This window comes from Etheostoma spectabile, chromosome 11 (assembly GCF_008692095.1).
Source record: "Etheostoma spectabile isolate EspeVRDwgs_2016 chromosome 11, UIUC_Espe_1.0, whole genome shotgun sequence".
Lineage (NCBI taxonomy): Eukaryota > Metazoa > Chordata > Actinopteri > Perciformes > Percidae > Etheostoma > Etheostoma spectabile.
Genome location: NC_045743.1, coordinates 11,153,456 through 11,167,739, shown reverse-complemented (window position 1 = coordinate 11,167,739; position 14,284 = coordinate 11,153,456). Strand labels below are relative to the sequence as shown.

The 14,284-nt window shown below is 39.9% G+C and overlaps 3 protein-coding genes across 4 annotated transcripts; 2 read left to right on the top strand and 1 right to left on the bottom strand.

The window, feature by feature from the left end:
• The first annotated feature begins 716 nt into the window (after positions 1 to 716).
• ercc1 (excision repair cross-complementation group 1) lies at positions 717 to 4,774 on the top strand. Its single transcript, XM_032529099.1, has 9 exons — positions 717 to 976; positions 1,175 to 1,606; positions 1,857 to 1,960; positions 2,094 to 2,193; positions 3,307 to 3,383; positions 3,731 to 3,830; positions 4,064 to 4,135; positions 4,287 to 4,355; positions 4,445 to 4,774. The coding sequence occupies exons 1-9, from the start codon at positions 917 to 919 to the stop codon at positions 4,505 to 4,507; spliced, it is 1,077 nt and encodes a 358-aa protein (XP_032384990.1). The 5' UTR covers positions 717 to 916; the 3' UTR covers positions 4,508 to 4,774.
• Positions 4,775 to 5,942: 1,168 nt separating this feature from the next.
• prmt2 (protein arginine methyltransferase 2) lies at positions 5,943 to 11,444 on the top strand. Of its 2 annotated transcripts, XM_032529087.1 has the most exons (9): positions 5,943 to 6,204; positions 6,308 to 6,511; positions 6,845 to 7,006; positions 7,436 to 7,600; positions 7,768 to 7,943; positions 10,059 to 10,188; positions 10,278 to 10,414; positions 10,610 to 10,784; positions 10,993 to 11,444. In XM_032529087.1, the coding sequence occupies exons 1-9, from the start codon at positions 6,118 to 6,120 to the stop codon at positions 11,023 to 11,025; spliced, it is 1,269 nt and encodes a 422-aa protein (XP_032384978.1). In that variant the 5' UTR covers positions 5,943 to 6,117; the 3' UTR covers positions 11,026 to 11,444. The 2 variants fall into 2 exon arrangements, 1 of the variants encoding a protein (XP_032384978.1); XR_004334033.1 differs by lacking the exon at positions 10,993 to 11,444 and having other exon boundaries at positions 10,278 to 10,515; positions 10,610 to 10,708.
• Positions 11,445 to 11,448: 4 nt separating this feature from the next.
• Positions 11,449 to 13,749, bottom strand: LOC116697707 (zinc finger protein 239). Its single transcript, XM_032529101.1, has 2 exons — positions 13,478 to 13,749; positions 11,449 to 13,098 (listed from the first exon to the last, which is right to left on the bottom strand). The coding sequence occupies exon 2, from the start codon at positions 13,029 to 13,031 to the stop codon at positions 11,994 to 11,996; it is 1,038 nt and encodes a 345-aa protein (XP_032384992.1). The 5' UTR covers positions 13,032 to 13,098; positions 13,478 to 13,749; the 3' UTR covers positions 11,449 to 11,993.
• Between the last annotated feature and the right edge of the window lie 535 nt (positions 13,750 to 14,284).

Below are 14,284 nucleotides of genomic sequence, written 5' to 3'. Positions count from 1 at the left end.
CGTAACTTGCAGATGAGTGAGTATGCAAGTCTGCAACTTGCAGATGTGTATTTTGCTATGGTATTTTGATTGCAAGAAGTATCAAAGCAAGATAAACCAGAAATCATCAAGAGTTTGGTGTATGAAATGTTTACTAATTTCAAGGCTCGCCAACCAGGGTAAACTGTCTAGTTCATGTGGGTACCTGCACACATGTAAAGATCTTTACATGTCTATGCCTGCACATACAGGAAATGAGACAGTGGATAAATTAGCAAAGGAGGCGGTCAAGAAAGGAAATAACTAAATATTAAACTGTGAAAATCAAAGGCATGGAGGGATATTTCCAAACAATGCCAACAATATTGGGATGATGGGGAAAAGGGAGACACTTGCATAAAGTAGGAGGAGTGAGAAACAGTGGGGCTAACCAAAAAGAGCAAAAAAGTAATCATCAGTCATAGTAGGTTGAACAGTCCACTTTTTTATAATAGGAAAACCCCCAACTGGGCACTACAGTCTGTGTGAAGAAAAGGAGACGGTGAAGCATGATCTGATTTCATGCAGGGAATACAATTAAGAAAGAGGGGTCATGTTGTTAGGACTACATAAACTCACTCTTGTGGAACTCAGGTTCACACATGTCCTTAAAAGTGGGGGTTCCGTTAACGGAATAATAGATAACGAGTAATTACCAGTAGGAGGCACTAATGTAATGCATAGGATGCCAACTGCCGTAAACTCCAAAAGAAGAAGAAGTATTTGTTGAGACGGTGCTTTTATTCTGAAGGATTCGGAATAATGTTGATGCTGTAGCTACCTCTGTTCTCAACAAGAAGAGCCTTTCCAAAGATTCTCTATCCGTCTCTATGGTCTCTGGTCTCACTAGTCTGTGGCATGTTGGGTTTACTTGAGAAGTCTTTATCAGCTAAAAGACATGAAGAAAAGATTTAACATCAACCTGGACGACTCTGCTTTCACCAGAGAAAGAACACCGGTCGGTAATTTGCTAGCTAGCTAGAATTTACTATTTACGGCGGACAGAAATTAGCTAACGTTAGCTTTCCAGCTAACTAACCCGACAATTTTCCAATCCATTTTTTTAAAACTTACCAATGTAGCAACACGAGGTTTTATGTCCTTAATTTCATAATTCTCGACTCTCAGACAGGATTTCCATGTGTTTGTATTCCAGCCAAAGCCGCAGTTTCAACCTTCATCAAAAGGAGGACAAAACTCCCCAGCCTCAACTTCATCTTTAGTAAAGCCTGCTTCTGAGCCATTGGCCCAGCCCTTTTCCTATGCAGAATATATCGTCCAGAGTAAAAGCAATGTGGCAGCTCCTACTCAGAGAGAGGGTCCCTCCAAACTGCTTAGGACTGAAGGTGCTGGAGTTACCAACATGAGGCAAGTTGAGTCCGATTCCGTGTCCTCTGCCTCAGGACAACGTGAAACCGTCCAGAACTGTGCTAAAGAGACTGAAAGTGGATCTGAAGTGGTTAAGAAGAGGGAGGAGACACAGGTAGCTGACACAGACCAAAAAGAAGGGAACGATCCAAGGCCGTATCCAAGCCTGGGTCCCAAACCACTGGGGTCTGGAAGCAGCATCATTGTCAGTCCTCGACAGGTATGCATCAACATGTATGCGCCTCTTGATTTGAATGACAGCAGGTTGTTTCCCATTCGTACATCCATCCTCTGCACATTCTTATTCCCATTGAGATTCACTAGTTTTACTAGGAAAAATGGTTTGTTGTTGATACTGATGTCCAATGTTTCTTTACTAGCTTGGAAAAGGTTGTCTGTTTTTAGGCTTGTTAGGTGGCTTGTTCCACAGCAGATATCTCATCGCATATTTGTTTTTTTTACTAAATCAGAGGGGAAATCCTATCCTGAAGTTTGTGAGGACTGTCCCTTGGGAGTTTGGAGATGTTGTACCAGACTATGTCCTGGGTCAGACAACTTGTGCTCTCTTCCTCAGGTGTGTGTGTGTGTGTGTGTGTGTGTCATACACAATCATTTTTTTGATGAGCACTGATTTCTTTTTTTATATTTGATGTACAAAATACCTTTTTTCACATCTTGTTTTTCCTGTTTGTTTTTCTGACTTAAAGTCTGAGGTATCACAATCTCAATCCCAACTACATCCATGACCGTCTCAAGCATCTTGGCCAGAGTTTTACCCTGCGAGTGTTACTGGTACAAGTAGATGTGGTAAGTAAAAAGATCTTTTGTAATCAAAACATTGAATCAGTGAATATTATCTTACTCTCTGTCTTAGAGTTCCTATTGTTGTCTGTTAACTAGTACCTATTTCTAAAAAGCTCTTTTTCCATGTTTAATTATAATTAATTGAAAGAGCCTTGGAATTAAAAAGGTTATTATATTGTTCATGAAGTATTTAATAAATAAATAGAAAGTAAGTAATTACAATTTTACTTTTGTTGTTCCATTTATTCATTTGCCTTTGTCCTTTTCCATCTCACAATTCATTTAGCTAGAAATAGTTTATACTTACTCTTGTGCTACACCCGACTCAATAGTTCAAAAACATTTGTGCTACTATCGTGAAAACTACAGTACATTTTGAACTTCTTTGTTTATCATGTATTATATTATTATGTATTTATTATAATTATGTATCAAGCCCCCTGTTACAGCAGTTCAAAACGGATACTCTTTCTGAATGTTATTTTTTATTTCAGCTAAATATGTAGCTTTTAAAGTTTTGTTTCTAGGTAATGTCAATTAAAACCAACCTTGGACACATCTGTTAATTCTAGTAGCAAAAAAGTGGACTTTAAAACAGCGTTATAACAAAACTAGACACACAAAAAAACGTACAATTTGTATGGTTTTGTTAACGTCCAGCGATGTTATATTTAACAAAATGGAACAGCCTATAACATACACTAAACCATGAAAGGAGAGCTGTAATGTAAGCAATGCATGCAGAACTATTCATTTGTCAAGTATATATTCATGCAGGGCACAAAAGAAGGCTTCACACGGTTAGGCTTCAAATAAGAAAATGTGTTTCTCTTTCATATAAATGTAACGTTTATATAAAGGTAAATTTTCAATCTACAATATGTTCCCTCAATGGAATTAGTTTTGCTAACAGAAGTGTAGTGTAGAAGTGTGCAGCTGGCTGCAGTTTCAGGACTGTATGTAAGAAACTAAAAATTCCACGGTTGACAAATACTAGAGACCGTTTTTAAGACTCAGGTCAGGTTAAAAAAAATGTCAGGACATATGTGCACCCAAGTTCCTTTTTTATAAATGTATTTTTTTTTTTTCTGACATTTTTTAAATTTTTTATCTCAGAAAGATCCTCATCATACGTTGAAGGAACTGGCTCGCATCTGCATTATGGCTGACTGCACCCTCATCTTGGCTTGGAGGTAAGACCTGCAACAGATTGATGAGAGGACGAAACATACAGACATAGAGGAGAATGTGCTTGGAAACTTTACTCTATGATCCTGGCCTTGCCACCTGAAGTGTGTAATCAGTTGTTTTTTTTAATGTTATAATGCGTCTTTGGGTATGTAATTGCTATTTAATGTATTTTTATACTTCAAGCCTGTACATATTCTGTTTTATTATGTTTCATTCTGGCCAGGATCAACAGATGAAAAGGAGCCGTTTAGCCTAACAAATACTTTTGTTATGTTGATCAGAACATTGTGCCTAATAATAAACTAAATAAATAAACATACCTTATATTTTCTTTGTGTTGATTTGACAGTCCAGAGGAAGCAGGGCGTTACCTGGAAACGTATAAGTCATATGAAAAGAAACCAGCAGACATGCTGAAGGAGCAAGTTGAAAAAAACTATCTTTCAAAGGTCAGTAGATTCACCTGTTTCTATTTCAGATTGTGAGGTCCATTGCTAATTTTAATGTGATCACATTGCCAGTTTGAAAAATATGGAAGACATTTTAATATAATTGACTGAAAATGATGCAGTCACATAGAATGTGAAGGAAAGTTAAATGCAATTAGAGGACTTGCCTAAGTCTCGCAGTGCTTTTTTTGTCTTTGAACAATGCAGTGTTAATTGGATTAGTTTGTTTTAAGGTTACTGATTGCCTGACCACTGTGAAGTCTATAAACAAGACCGATGCCATTACCCTGCTGTCCACTTTCTCAGTGAGTACCACAACAGCCAAAATAATCCTCCTCAGGTTGCTGCTATATTGCAATCAGTGTAAATGCACAGACTGATTTTATGGTGTACTCTGCAGCTTTTCATACTACTGAGATGATGAATCTAGTGCTTTTTTATTTTTTATTTTTTTAGTCTGTAGAAGGAATCATCAGTGCCTCCAAGGAAGACTTGGTTCTCTGTCCAGGCCTTGGACCACAAAAAGTGAATAAAAAATACATCTGCACGATATGAATATAAAAAAGGAAGATGGAACATTTCTCAATTTACCTTGATGATATTTGTGGTTGCAGGCAAGGCGACTCTATGATGTGCTGCATAAGCCCTTCCTCAAGTCAAAGACAAAAGACAGCTGAAACCTCTGACCAGGAATGTGTGACATGCTACACACACACACACGGAAGGAGTTTTGAATTAAATGCTATAAACACTTTATTTACTGAGGTGAATAAAGAAATGGGACAAACGTGAGACTGAGAATCAGCCAGGTTGTCTTTTAAGACTTTAAGATTTTAACTCTCTTAAAACTACACACTGATTCTATACTGTATTGAGTTATGGTTTGATATAATTTGTTGATTGTTGAATTCATTTTTCATGAAATAAATATTTCAATATATGTATACAGTGTACCTCAATTATTTATTACAGTAACTTTGTTCTATCTATCTATATATACACTACCGGTCAAAAGTTTGGGGTCACTTTGAAATTTCCATTACACTCCATTATAGACAGAATACCAGTTGAGATCAGTTGCATTGTTTTTTTAACCAGCGCAGCAGTTTTCATATTACGTTATGTGCTTACATAATTGCAAAAGGGTTCTCCAATGTTTTCTCAGTTAGTTTTTTTTAAATGATATCAGATTAGTGAACAGAATGTGCCTTTGGAACATTGGATGAATGGTTTCTGATAATGGGTAATGTAGATATTGCATTAAAGATCAGCCCCCCACTCAGATCAGCTGGTATTCTGTCTAACATCGAGTGGAATGGAAATTTGTAAGTGACCCCATACTTTTGACCGGTAGTGTATACTAACAGTGTGGACCGCATGCACAAAGGCATGCATATATATATATATATATATATATATATATATATATATATATATATATATATATATATATATAATATACACATCTCGACACGAGGCAAAATTCCGCAATTTGCATTCTTGCTAATGATCAATAATAAAATGAGGGACCACTTTGAAAACGAAGAACAGTAAACTTACTCTACAAAAGGACTAAACTAAAAGCAGTACTTCTTTCAGAGTTTTCCCTCACCTTATACGTGCCAAATATGAGTGGCTATTTTAGTTTGAAGAAAATGAGACTACCTAGAATTTTAAAAAAGAAGTTCTATCCATTTCTTCCAGAGCGTGGTGCTGCATTTAAGTGCTTCTCTGTTATTTATTCACCATGTTCGGAAGTCAAGGTGTTGTAACCCTTTTACTTTGAATTCTTTTAAACAAAATATCAATTTGGCTGTATTAAAGGACACTTTAAACATAAAATCGTCTTTGTTGCAAAATGAGGAAGAAATGTGTGGTGTAAACAAATCTAAAATGATAAAAGAAAACCGAACGAATAAAAAATATGTATTTAATGGAACGCCAAACATTTGCCATATGATGCAGTTCCATATCTGCCAATATTTTTTAAAACTGTTACTTATTCGCGTCCAAGAATTCGCGAGGCATGTTTTTTGGAGTCGAATCATACTTCCTATACTTACGACAGCACGTGAAGGCACGGTAACTTCATTTTACGTCAAAACCAAACAGGAAGTATTCGTTCAACGGCAGTTAAAATTTTGTGATGATGAATTCACGGCGCATTTCACAAAAGTACACAAGTACTCTTTACCTACATATGCACTGTCTTATCTCGTTAAAATGTTTAACTAGTCTCTTTTAGGAAAACCAAACCGCAGGCGAGTCGAAACGACCACCGTCAGACATGCAGACTGAGAAAGAGAAACAGGGCGATACGTCCGTTGAAGAGTACGTTGCCCTGTCGAATTTCAGTGGAAGTAGCAGCGACCAGGTTAAAGCCCGTCAAAGACACATGGCAGTGTAATAATCGCACACCTTTACCGGAAAGTTGAAAGGCGGGTGGGTATTTCTGACTGTGCTGTTTTGTCCCGCAGCTTTGTTTCAACAGCGGGGACAGGCTGCTCGTGCACGCCAAGCCTTCATCAGAGTGGTGGTGGGCAGAGTTGTATGGGGTCAGAGGTTATGTCCCTGCCAGCTACCTGCGCCAGGATGCTGCTGCTGAGGAAGAGGAAGATAACCACACCTCTCTGGAGGACCAATGGCAAGATGAAGAATACTTCGGCAGTTATGGGACACTGGTTAGAACCTTTAAAGGATCATACTGATTTGCATGTCACAGTTCAATTACAGTCTCACAGCTTAATTATCAATGCATAAGACATGTATACAGATTTATAGCCCCCCTCCCCCCCCCCCCTTGCATTTTAGGATGGTAGCTATAAACATCAACATGCAGAAACCTGAAACCTGAAACTCACTTTCTTTGTAACCTTTGGGTCTCTGTAAAAGAACATGCACTACCAATATGATCTTGACTACAACATGTGTCATGACTTGTTGCACTGCTTGGTCATATCCTCATATCACATCAATTATTTTACTTTATTATTATTTTTTTATAAATCACACAGAGGCTTCACTTGGAGATGTTGTCTGACAAGAGCCGCACTGAGGCGTACCGGAAGGTTATTGTCAGCAACAGCGCTTCCCTGAGGAGTAAGGTGGTAATGGACCTTGGGTGTGGGACTGGCATCATCAGCCTGTTCTGCGCTCAGCTGGCACAACCCTCAGAGGTAATGTAAACAATGTGGCTGGTGGGGAAGTTACTCAAACACCCAGGGGGCTGGGAATGCAGTATACAGTGTACAGACCGTTTGGCTCAGATCCTGAGTCATATATTAACTCAAAACATTCAGGGAATGAATTAGAGCTTTTCTAACCCCAAGATGTTTTAGAACATTGGAACTAATTTGCATTAAGGTAACACTCAAGTACTCACTCAAAAGACAATTTGCTTAATTGCATAGTCCTTAACTAAAAATGTAGTTTAAAGTCCGGAGTGCAGCTCAAATCATAACAAAATTCCTAAGAAAAAATAGGCTACTACTCAGTTTACTCACATTAACACTGTATATAAAACATTGGTGTGCCCATACTCCCATCTGCTGGACGAGGAGTGTTTCTTTCTACCTAAACAGCGTGGTGTATCTGTGGGATTGTAGGTGTATGCTGTGGAGGCGAGCTCCATGGCAGAGTATACCAGACAGCTGGTGAAGCAGAACGGTTGTGAGCAGGTGGTCACGGTGCTCCAGGGACGAGCTGAGGAGATCGAGCTACCAAAGCAGGTGGACGTCCTGGTGTCTGAGTGGATGGGAAACTGCCTGCTGGTAAAAATGACACTGCCGTTACGAATAATACAAGTTATTGTGTGAAGATTTGTTCTACTTTTGATGCTTTATCTCTGTATTATTTCAGTGTTAATGGCTTGATAGGCTCTTTCACTCTCAGTCCCGTTTAGGTTTGACTATACCACACTGTGTTTCCTCTGGTCTAGTTTGAGTTCATGGTAGAGTCAGTTCTGCTGGCCAGGGACCGCTGGCTTAAGGAAGGCGGCGTGATGTGGCCCTCATCTGCGGCCCTTACCCTGGTGCCATGTCAGGCCAACAGCTATTATGCAGAGAAGATGACCTTCTGGGAGCAGCCCTATGGCCTGGACTTCACTCCTCTTCAGTAAGTCAACTTTTCTCACTGAACATAACCCCGTCTCACTTATACTTTTTTTGTACATATTTACATTTTCTACATCTAACAAGGTCACAATATTAAATGTCATTTTTAGTAAACGTTAAAAAGAGACCAATCTCAGAAGTGAAGTTTAAACATTTAGCATAATATTCTGTGGTGCCAGGTAGTGATGTTAGATATTGTAGGGATGGCAGATATGTGTGACATCCAGAGTAGAAGCTACTTGTATGGCAAGCCATTTTAACTTGTAGTACAATAAAACTCCAATTGGGCACGTGTCACATGTGAGCAACTTGTGTTTATCTGTCACAAAAGTACCTTGTTTTATGCAAAAAAAAATTATGTAATAACTTTTCATGCCACAAATCTATACTGTATGTCAAACACAGGGTGATCTGTTGACTCAATATTGTAAGTACAAGCAACTTTTTTCGCACCAATTACATTTCTGCAAAAACACATTTCTTTATTCTTAATATACATCCCTCATTCTGCAGGTAGTAATTGTGTTTTTACAATAGATCCAGTGTGACCGATCCACCAGCATCTCAGGCAGCAACTCACTGGCGTCTTTTTATTTCTGTAAGTTGCCTTATGGTGCCCTGAAACATGAAAATGGTCACTGTCCAACCACAATTAACGTTGACCTAAACAGATAATTGGTATTTAAACAGCATAAGAAGAAAGAGTAGATTAACAAAATAATCTCATGTCAATGGTCATTTGCTGTCTTTCTTGAAAGCATTCGACCACATGTCATGGAGTGCGTTTACATGCACCATAGCATCCCGGTTTTGAGTCTTATCCTGGTTAGAATATTCATGCTATGGCGTTTACATGGCATAATAAGACCTAACATTGTGACCAACTGTGATATTATGTTGTGATAACATATATGTCCCAATTTCTTACTCTGAGAGCGTACACACAGCAAGGTGCAGACCAGTGTGAGCTTCAATGTAGTCTTGCATTGCCAGAACTATCTCCACAGCGCTGTGGACAAGGGTCTGGCTAGTCCACACAACATTCTGGGATGGGAGAAAAGCATGCTCTGGTTTATTGGCATTTCTTCAAACCAATCACAATCGTCTTGTGCGGTGCAAAGCGCCCGACTCAATTAAGGTGTCTCTGCAATACAGCCTTGCAAAGAAAGCGGGAGGTGACAGACATTCGGACGAAAATGAGGGATATCCGGCGACACCTGAACAATCCCGGGACATGAAACATCGATATAGACTAGTTTCAATGCAAGTCCAGTACACTGTGCTTAATTCACCAAACGTTTTCGGCCATCTTGCCTTTTGTCAGGGTGGTGCTTGAGGCTCTTCATAGTTTCCTTATACACAGCACATTGAACTGTCATGGTAGATACCATGAATACAAAATTCATCTTTTCCTTCAACCATACTATTTTCACAATCTCTATAACCTAACCATACATTGAGGTTTACTACTCGACGCAGCAGGCCAGGGTTCAACTCTCGACTGCGGCCCTTTGCTGCATGTCATTCCCCCCCCTCTCTCTCCCCTTTCATGTCTTCAGCTGTCCTGTCATGCCCAAACAAATAATCTTAAAAAAAAAGAAAACGAACGACTTTAAGTCTAATTCCTCTTTTATCCTCTCCTCTAAATCTCCCCATCTCTTTGACAAACATACTTTCTCAATTCACATATATTTCAGGTAAAAGAGTGGACAATTAATTTCCATAAAAGGTGCTGCAACTGGATAGATCTCTTTTCTTTGGTACTTTTATGTTACTCTAGTCTTTGATGTAATTATCTTATCACTGTTCCACTAAATCCTTTTTTCACAAGGACATGCTAAAAAGTAAATTGAACCCATTTAATAGCATCAGATTACTCCTCTGATTTGTATGTTTTACCTGTGTGCACAAGCCCTGCATTTTTAGTTTACATATTGGGATTGATGTGATTACAATTTGTAAAGGATTTTGATTTTTTGATTTTTTTTGGGGGGGTATGTTATGTTATGTTATATGTGCTTTCAATTGTATTTGTCTTTTTTTGTCATTTTCTCTGTCTAGTTGTATAAGATGTCTGTTTTATATGTTTTTTTTTAATTGAGCTTTGTCTCTGCAGGCCCTTGGCACAGCAAGAGTTCTTTACCAAGCCAAAGTTCAACCATGTCATTGAACCAGATGACTGCCTCACCGCTCCCTCTGATGTCCTATGCCTGGACATGTACACTCTGCAGGTCAAAGACCTGGAGGTATTGTTTCTGTTCCTTTTAATAAGGACTTGCTCCACACCACCAAGTTGGATTGTGTAACTAATTGGGCCCTACGTTTCATTTCTCAGGAAATAAAGGGTCAGTTTCATTTTTGTGTGGAAAAGCCTGGTGTTTTCCATGGATTCACCTCCTGGTTCACTGTTCATTTCGAGAGCTTAGAGACGGGAGGTGCAACAGTGGAGCTAAACACCGGACCTAACTCACAGTAAAACAGCCAAATCACTTACTACGGATAGTTTATTCTCTAACAGCAGTGCTCCTGAGTCCTTTTAATGCCCATACAGATAATTCAAATAATCATAATTTGTGAGGTGCAAGCAAATACTTTCTAAACAATTTCATATGCTTAAATGTTAGTCTGCAATGCACAACAATATTAAGTTGACTCTTTTCTCTTCAGGCCAACACACTGGAAGCAGACACTGTTCATGCTGGACAGGCCAGTTAGTGTGCATGCAGGAGACTCTATCAGTGGAACCATTCTCCTGCGCAGGAACCCCTTCTGGAGACGCCACATGACCATTACCCTGCACTGGAGCATTAACAGCTGCAAAAAGGAAACAGACAACTGCCAGGCAAACGTTTAATCTTCACTTTGTACTCTCCTTATCTAATGCATTACCTACACCCATACAGTGGTGCTAGATGGTTTAATTCTCTTTTACAGCATTGTGGTTACATTTGTGACTCTCATGCAATGTTGCGTTGTTGAAACATTAGCCTCTCGAGAGTCCTAACTTGACCTGTAAGTTTTAAATGGTATTTTTTTCTCTTTGTCCATAGGTTGGGACAAAGAGTTTCCCCATGTGGAGGTGACAGATTCTCCGTCGGCCATGGAGATCCACAGGAAAACAGTCGAATAAATCTTCTGCTGAGTTTAGGGTCAGTGAGGTACCAGTGGTGAGCTGCTGCTGACTGGGAATAAAGTGTAACGGGCCAAAGGAAGCTCATCTGACAGGACGTGTAGTCCTAAAATGTTAAGGCTGATAACGACAGGCCCAGGTGATACAGCACACCATGACCCATGTTACAAGGGCAGATTAACAAAGACGTTACATGCTGAGTAGCATTATTATAACTTTGACTTGAATGCTCAATGGGCTAAGTGGAATAATATGCTTTATAGAAGACAATGATTGATAATTGAAACAACAAACTGTTTTAAACAGATATTTGTGGTCTCAAGGTGCAACAAAAGAAATGGTTCAGTCCTCCACAATATGTTTTTTTGAGTATTTTTGTGTAATTTGTTCTGAGTGCTATACATGCCAATAGGCGTGTATGGGTATAAAAACAACACATTAACCATGAATTATAATAATTAGATATTTTCTTCTATATTTAAAGATTAGAGTGAACAATGCACGCCATTGAAATGTTACTCTTACAAATGTTGATTAGCCTCGGGGGCTAAAATATCAGCATTGTGGTACTTAAAAAGATATTAATTGAAAATTAAATTAATTATTTTAAATAAAAAAATAACTTATTACAAACTACGAATTAACAATCAGTGAAATAATGATGTAAATCACATAACAGTATTTTTTTGAGTTATACATACTACAAATTTGTTCTCTCTTTGTCCCTTTCTCTGATCATTCGTAAATTGTAATTGTAAACATAACTTTTCAATAGTTGTATTCTTTTGGGATTTGTTTTTCGAAAATTACATCAACTTGACAATACATTTGTTGTACATTTGTTACAATCTGCTATGGCAGAATTATTATGGCACATTTCTTGGTTAAAGACAGTTTTTGCCCATGTGGATGCTCTCTTGGTCATGGCTCTGTTTTACTCTTTGCTTTTGCTCTGGAGCGTGTGTTGACCTCTGAGGATAAAGGCTGAGTGGATAAGGATTCAGGAGGAGGAGGCCTGGAGAGAGGGACGAACAAGGGAGGTTTAACAACTTTGTCTTTTACCTCCTTCACCACACCTTTATCCCCTTTCTCTTGTAAGTGTTTATCACAGTGGTTCACAAACGTATCCAGCCTGGCGAAGGTCTTGTTGCACACTTTGCAGTGATAAGGCCGTTGTCCTTTGTTGAGGCGTATGTGCAGTCTGATGTATGATGATCGTGCAAAGGTGCGACAGCAGACGCCACACGTCAGATTCTCAGGGCTGCTCTGTGTCTTCTTGGGCTGGTTGAGTGCTGCTGCTGCTGCTGCTGACGACACTGGTTTGTTCTGCCCAGACGACTCGTCTGCCTTGTGAGAGAGCAGGAGTGACAAAGAGCGAAAACCCTCACCACACTGCTCACACTTGTATGGCTGCTCCACTGTGTGTACACGAACGTGTGACAGGAGCCCAGCCTTCTGTGTGAACGACTTGTCACAGTAGGTGCACTTAAAAGGCTTCTCGCCTGTGTGGAGCCTCCGGTGGGTCTTCAGATGCGAGGCGCGGCCGAAGGTCTTACCACACTCCGGGCATTTAAACGGCCTGTCCCCGCTGTGGATCATCTTGTGTGCCACCAGGTGGGACGCTTGATGAAAGTGCTTGCCACAAATGCTACATCTGAACTTCCTCTCCTTGTGAGAGGCGAGGTGAAGGGCCAGGTGGGCAGAGGAGATGAAGGTTTTGGAGCACAGGCTGCAGCTGTGAGGGTCCAGGCGGATGCGGCGGTGTGGACGTCGCCCATTTGGAAGGCTGCTGCCCGCCTGGCAGGATGGACATTTGGAAGGACTGTCAGCTTTGTGCGGACGCTGTTGTTTAGGATGGGCTGAAGTGTTGCTTGAATCAGAGTCACACTGTACAAGGATGCATCCACAGTCAGAGCAGTGCTCAGGCTGTTGGTCTTCATCACTGGTTTTGTCTAACATGGTGCAATCTACAACCAGAGTGGGAGGGGAAGAGTTTTCCTACTTTGACACATCATATAGGCACCATCTGAAAGGGATAAACACGTTTGTTATGCTTTACAGTGCTGAGGATAGTCACGCATTAGGCTATAGGCTAATTGCTGCGTCCATCAGCGGTATTACTGTTAAAATACTCCAAAGGAATAGTCACGTATTATTTTTTCTTTATGACTTCTTCGTTACTGACTCAATAGGCTGCTGTTTGTCTGTGCACGACATGATCACGTGCATTAATGTGAACTGGTCAAAGAGGCAGCAATAACCGCCATGCTAATCTGAAAACCAGAAATACACTGTCGCTAGCATAGCCTGCTTGACAACAACGATGTATCAGGCCGTGCTTCGCCCTAAACAAAAAGGTCACTCGGTACGAGCAATATGGCACATGAACAAAAGGTTTGACATACCTTGTTAATGCTTCCTAATAAAATGTACATGGGTTGAAAGTCATTATCTTGTAAGCACAGTTAAATGTCACAATAACAGCCAGATATGAACGGGATGCTTCGTATTTCACGTCGTGGGTTTTCCCGTATACTGCCCGGTTTTACTGATGACGGGCTGGGCTGCAGCATCATCTAGCGATAGGCGGTTTAACATCATGGGGAGCCGATGTGGTGTCAGAGGGTCTGGCTATGGCGCCATAACTCACGTACTTCCGAACTAAATTGTAATAAATAATCCATAGCAAAGGATGCTTAGTAATCCAACATGAAACCGCTACGACACGATAGATAGATAGATAGATAGATAGATAGATAGATAGAGTTGAGTTTTAAAAAGTTAAAATGTCTGAAGGAGCCAGGTTAGAAAATTATGCATACCTCTGTCCCCCATTCCCCCCCCCCCCCCCCTTTTCCTCTGAATGTAAAGAACCACAGGTCAAGTCTGACATTTAACAGGAAAGAGGCTTTCCTGCTATATACGCAACAAAAGGTGGTCAAAAGTCAAGTCAAAGTCTGCTTTATTGTCAATTTCTTCACATGTCAAAACATACAAAGAGATCGAAATTATGTTTCCCTCTATCCCACGGTGAAGACAAGACATTTTTAACCAATTAGGTCCACAGACAAACATAACATTCAAGTAAACAATATAAAAAGTAAAAATAAGATATATACAATGAGGAAAATAAGAGCAGTCTACTGTCTCCTGTCCCCTGGGGTCTTCGTCTTCTAGGCTAAGACAATACAATGTTGATTGGACTGTGATTA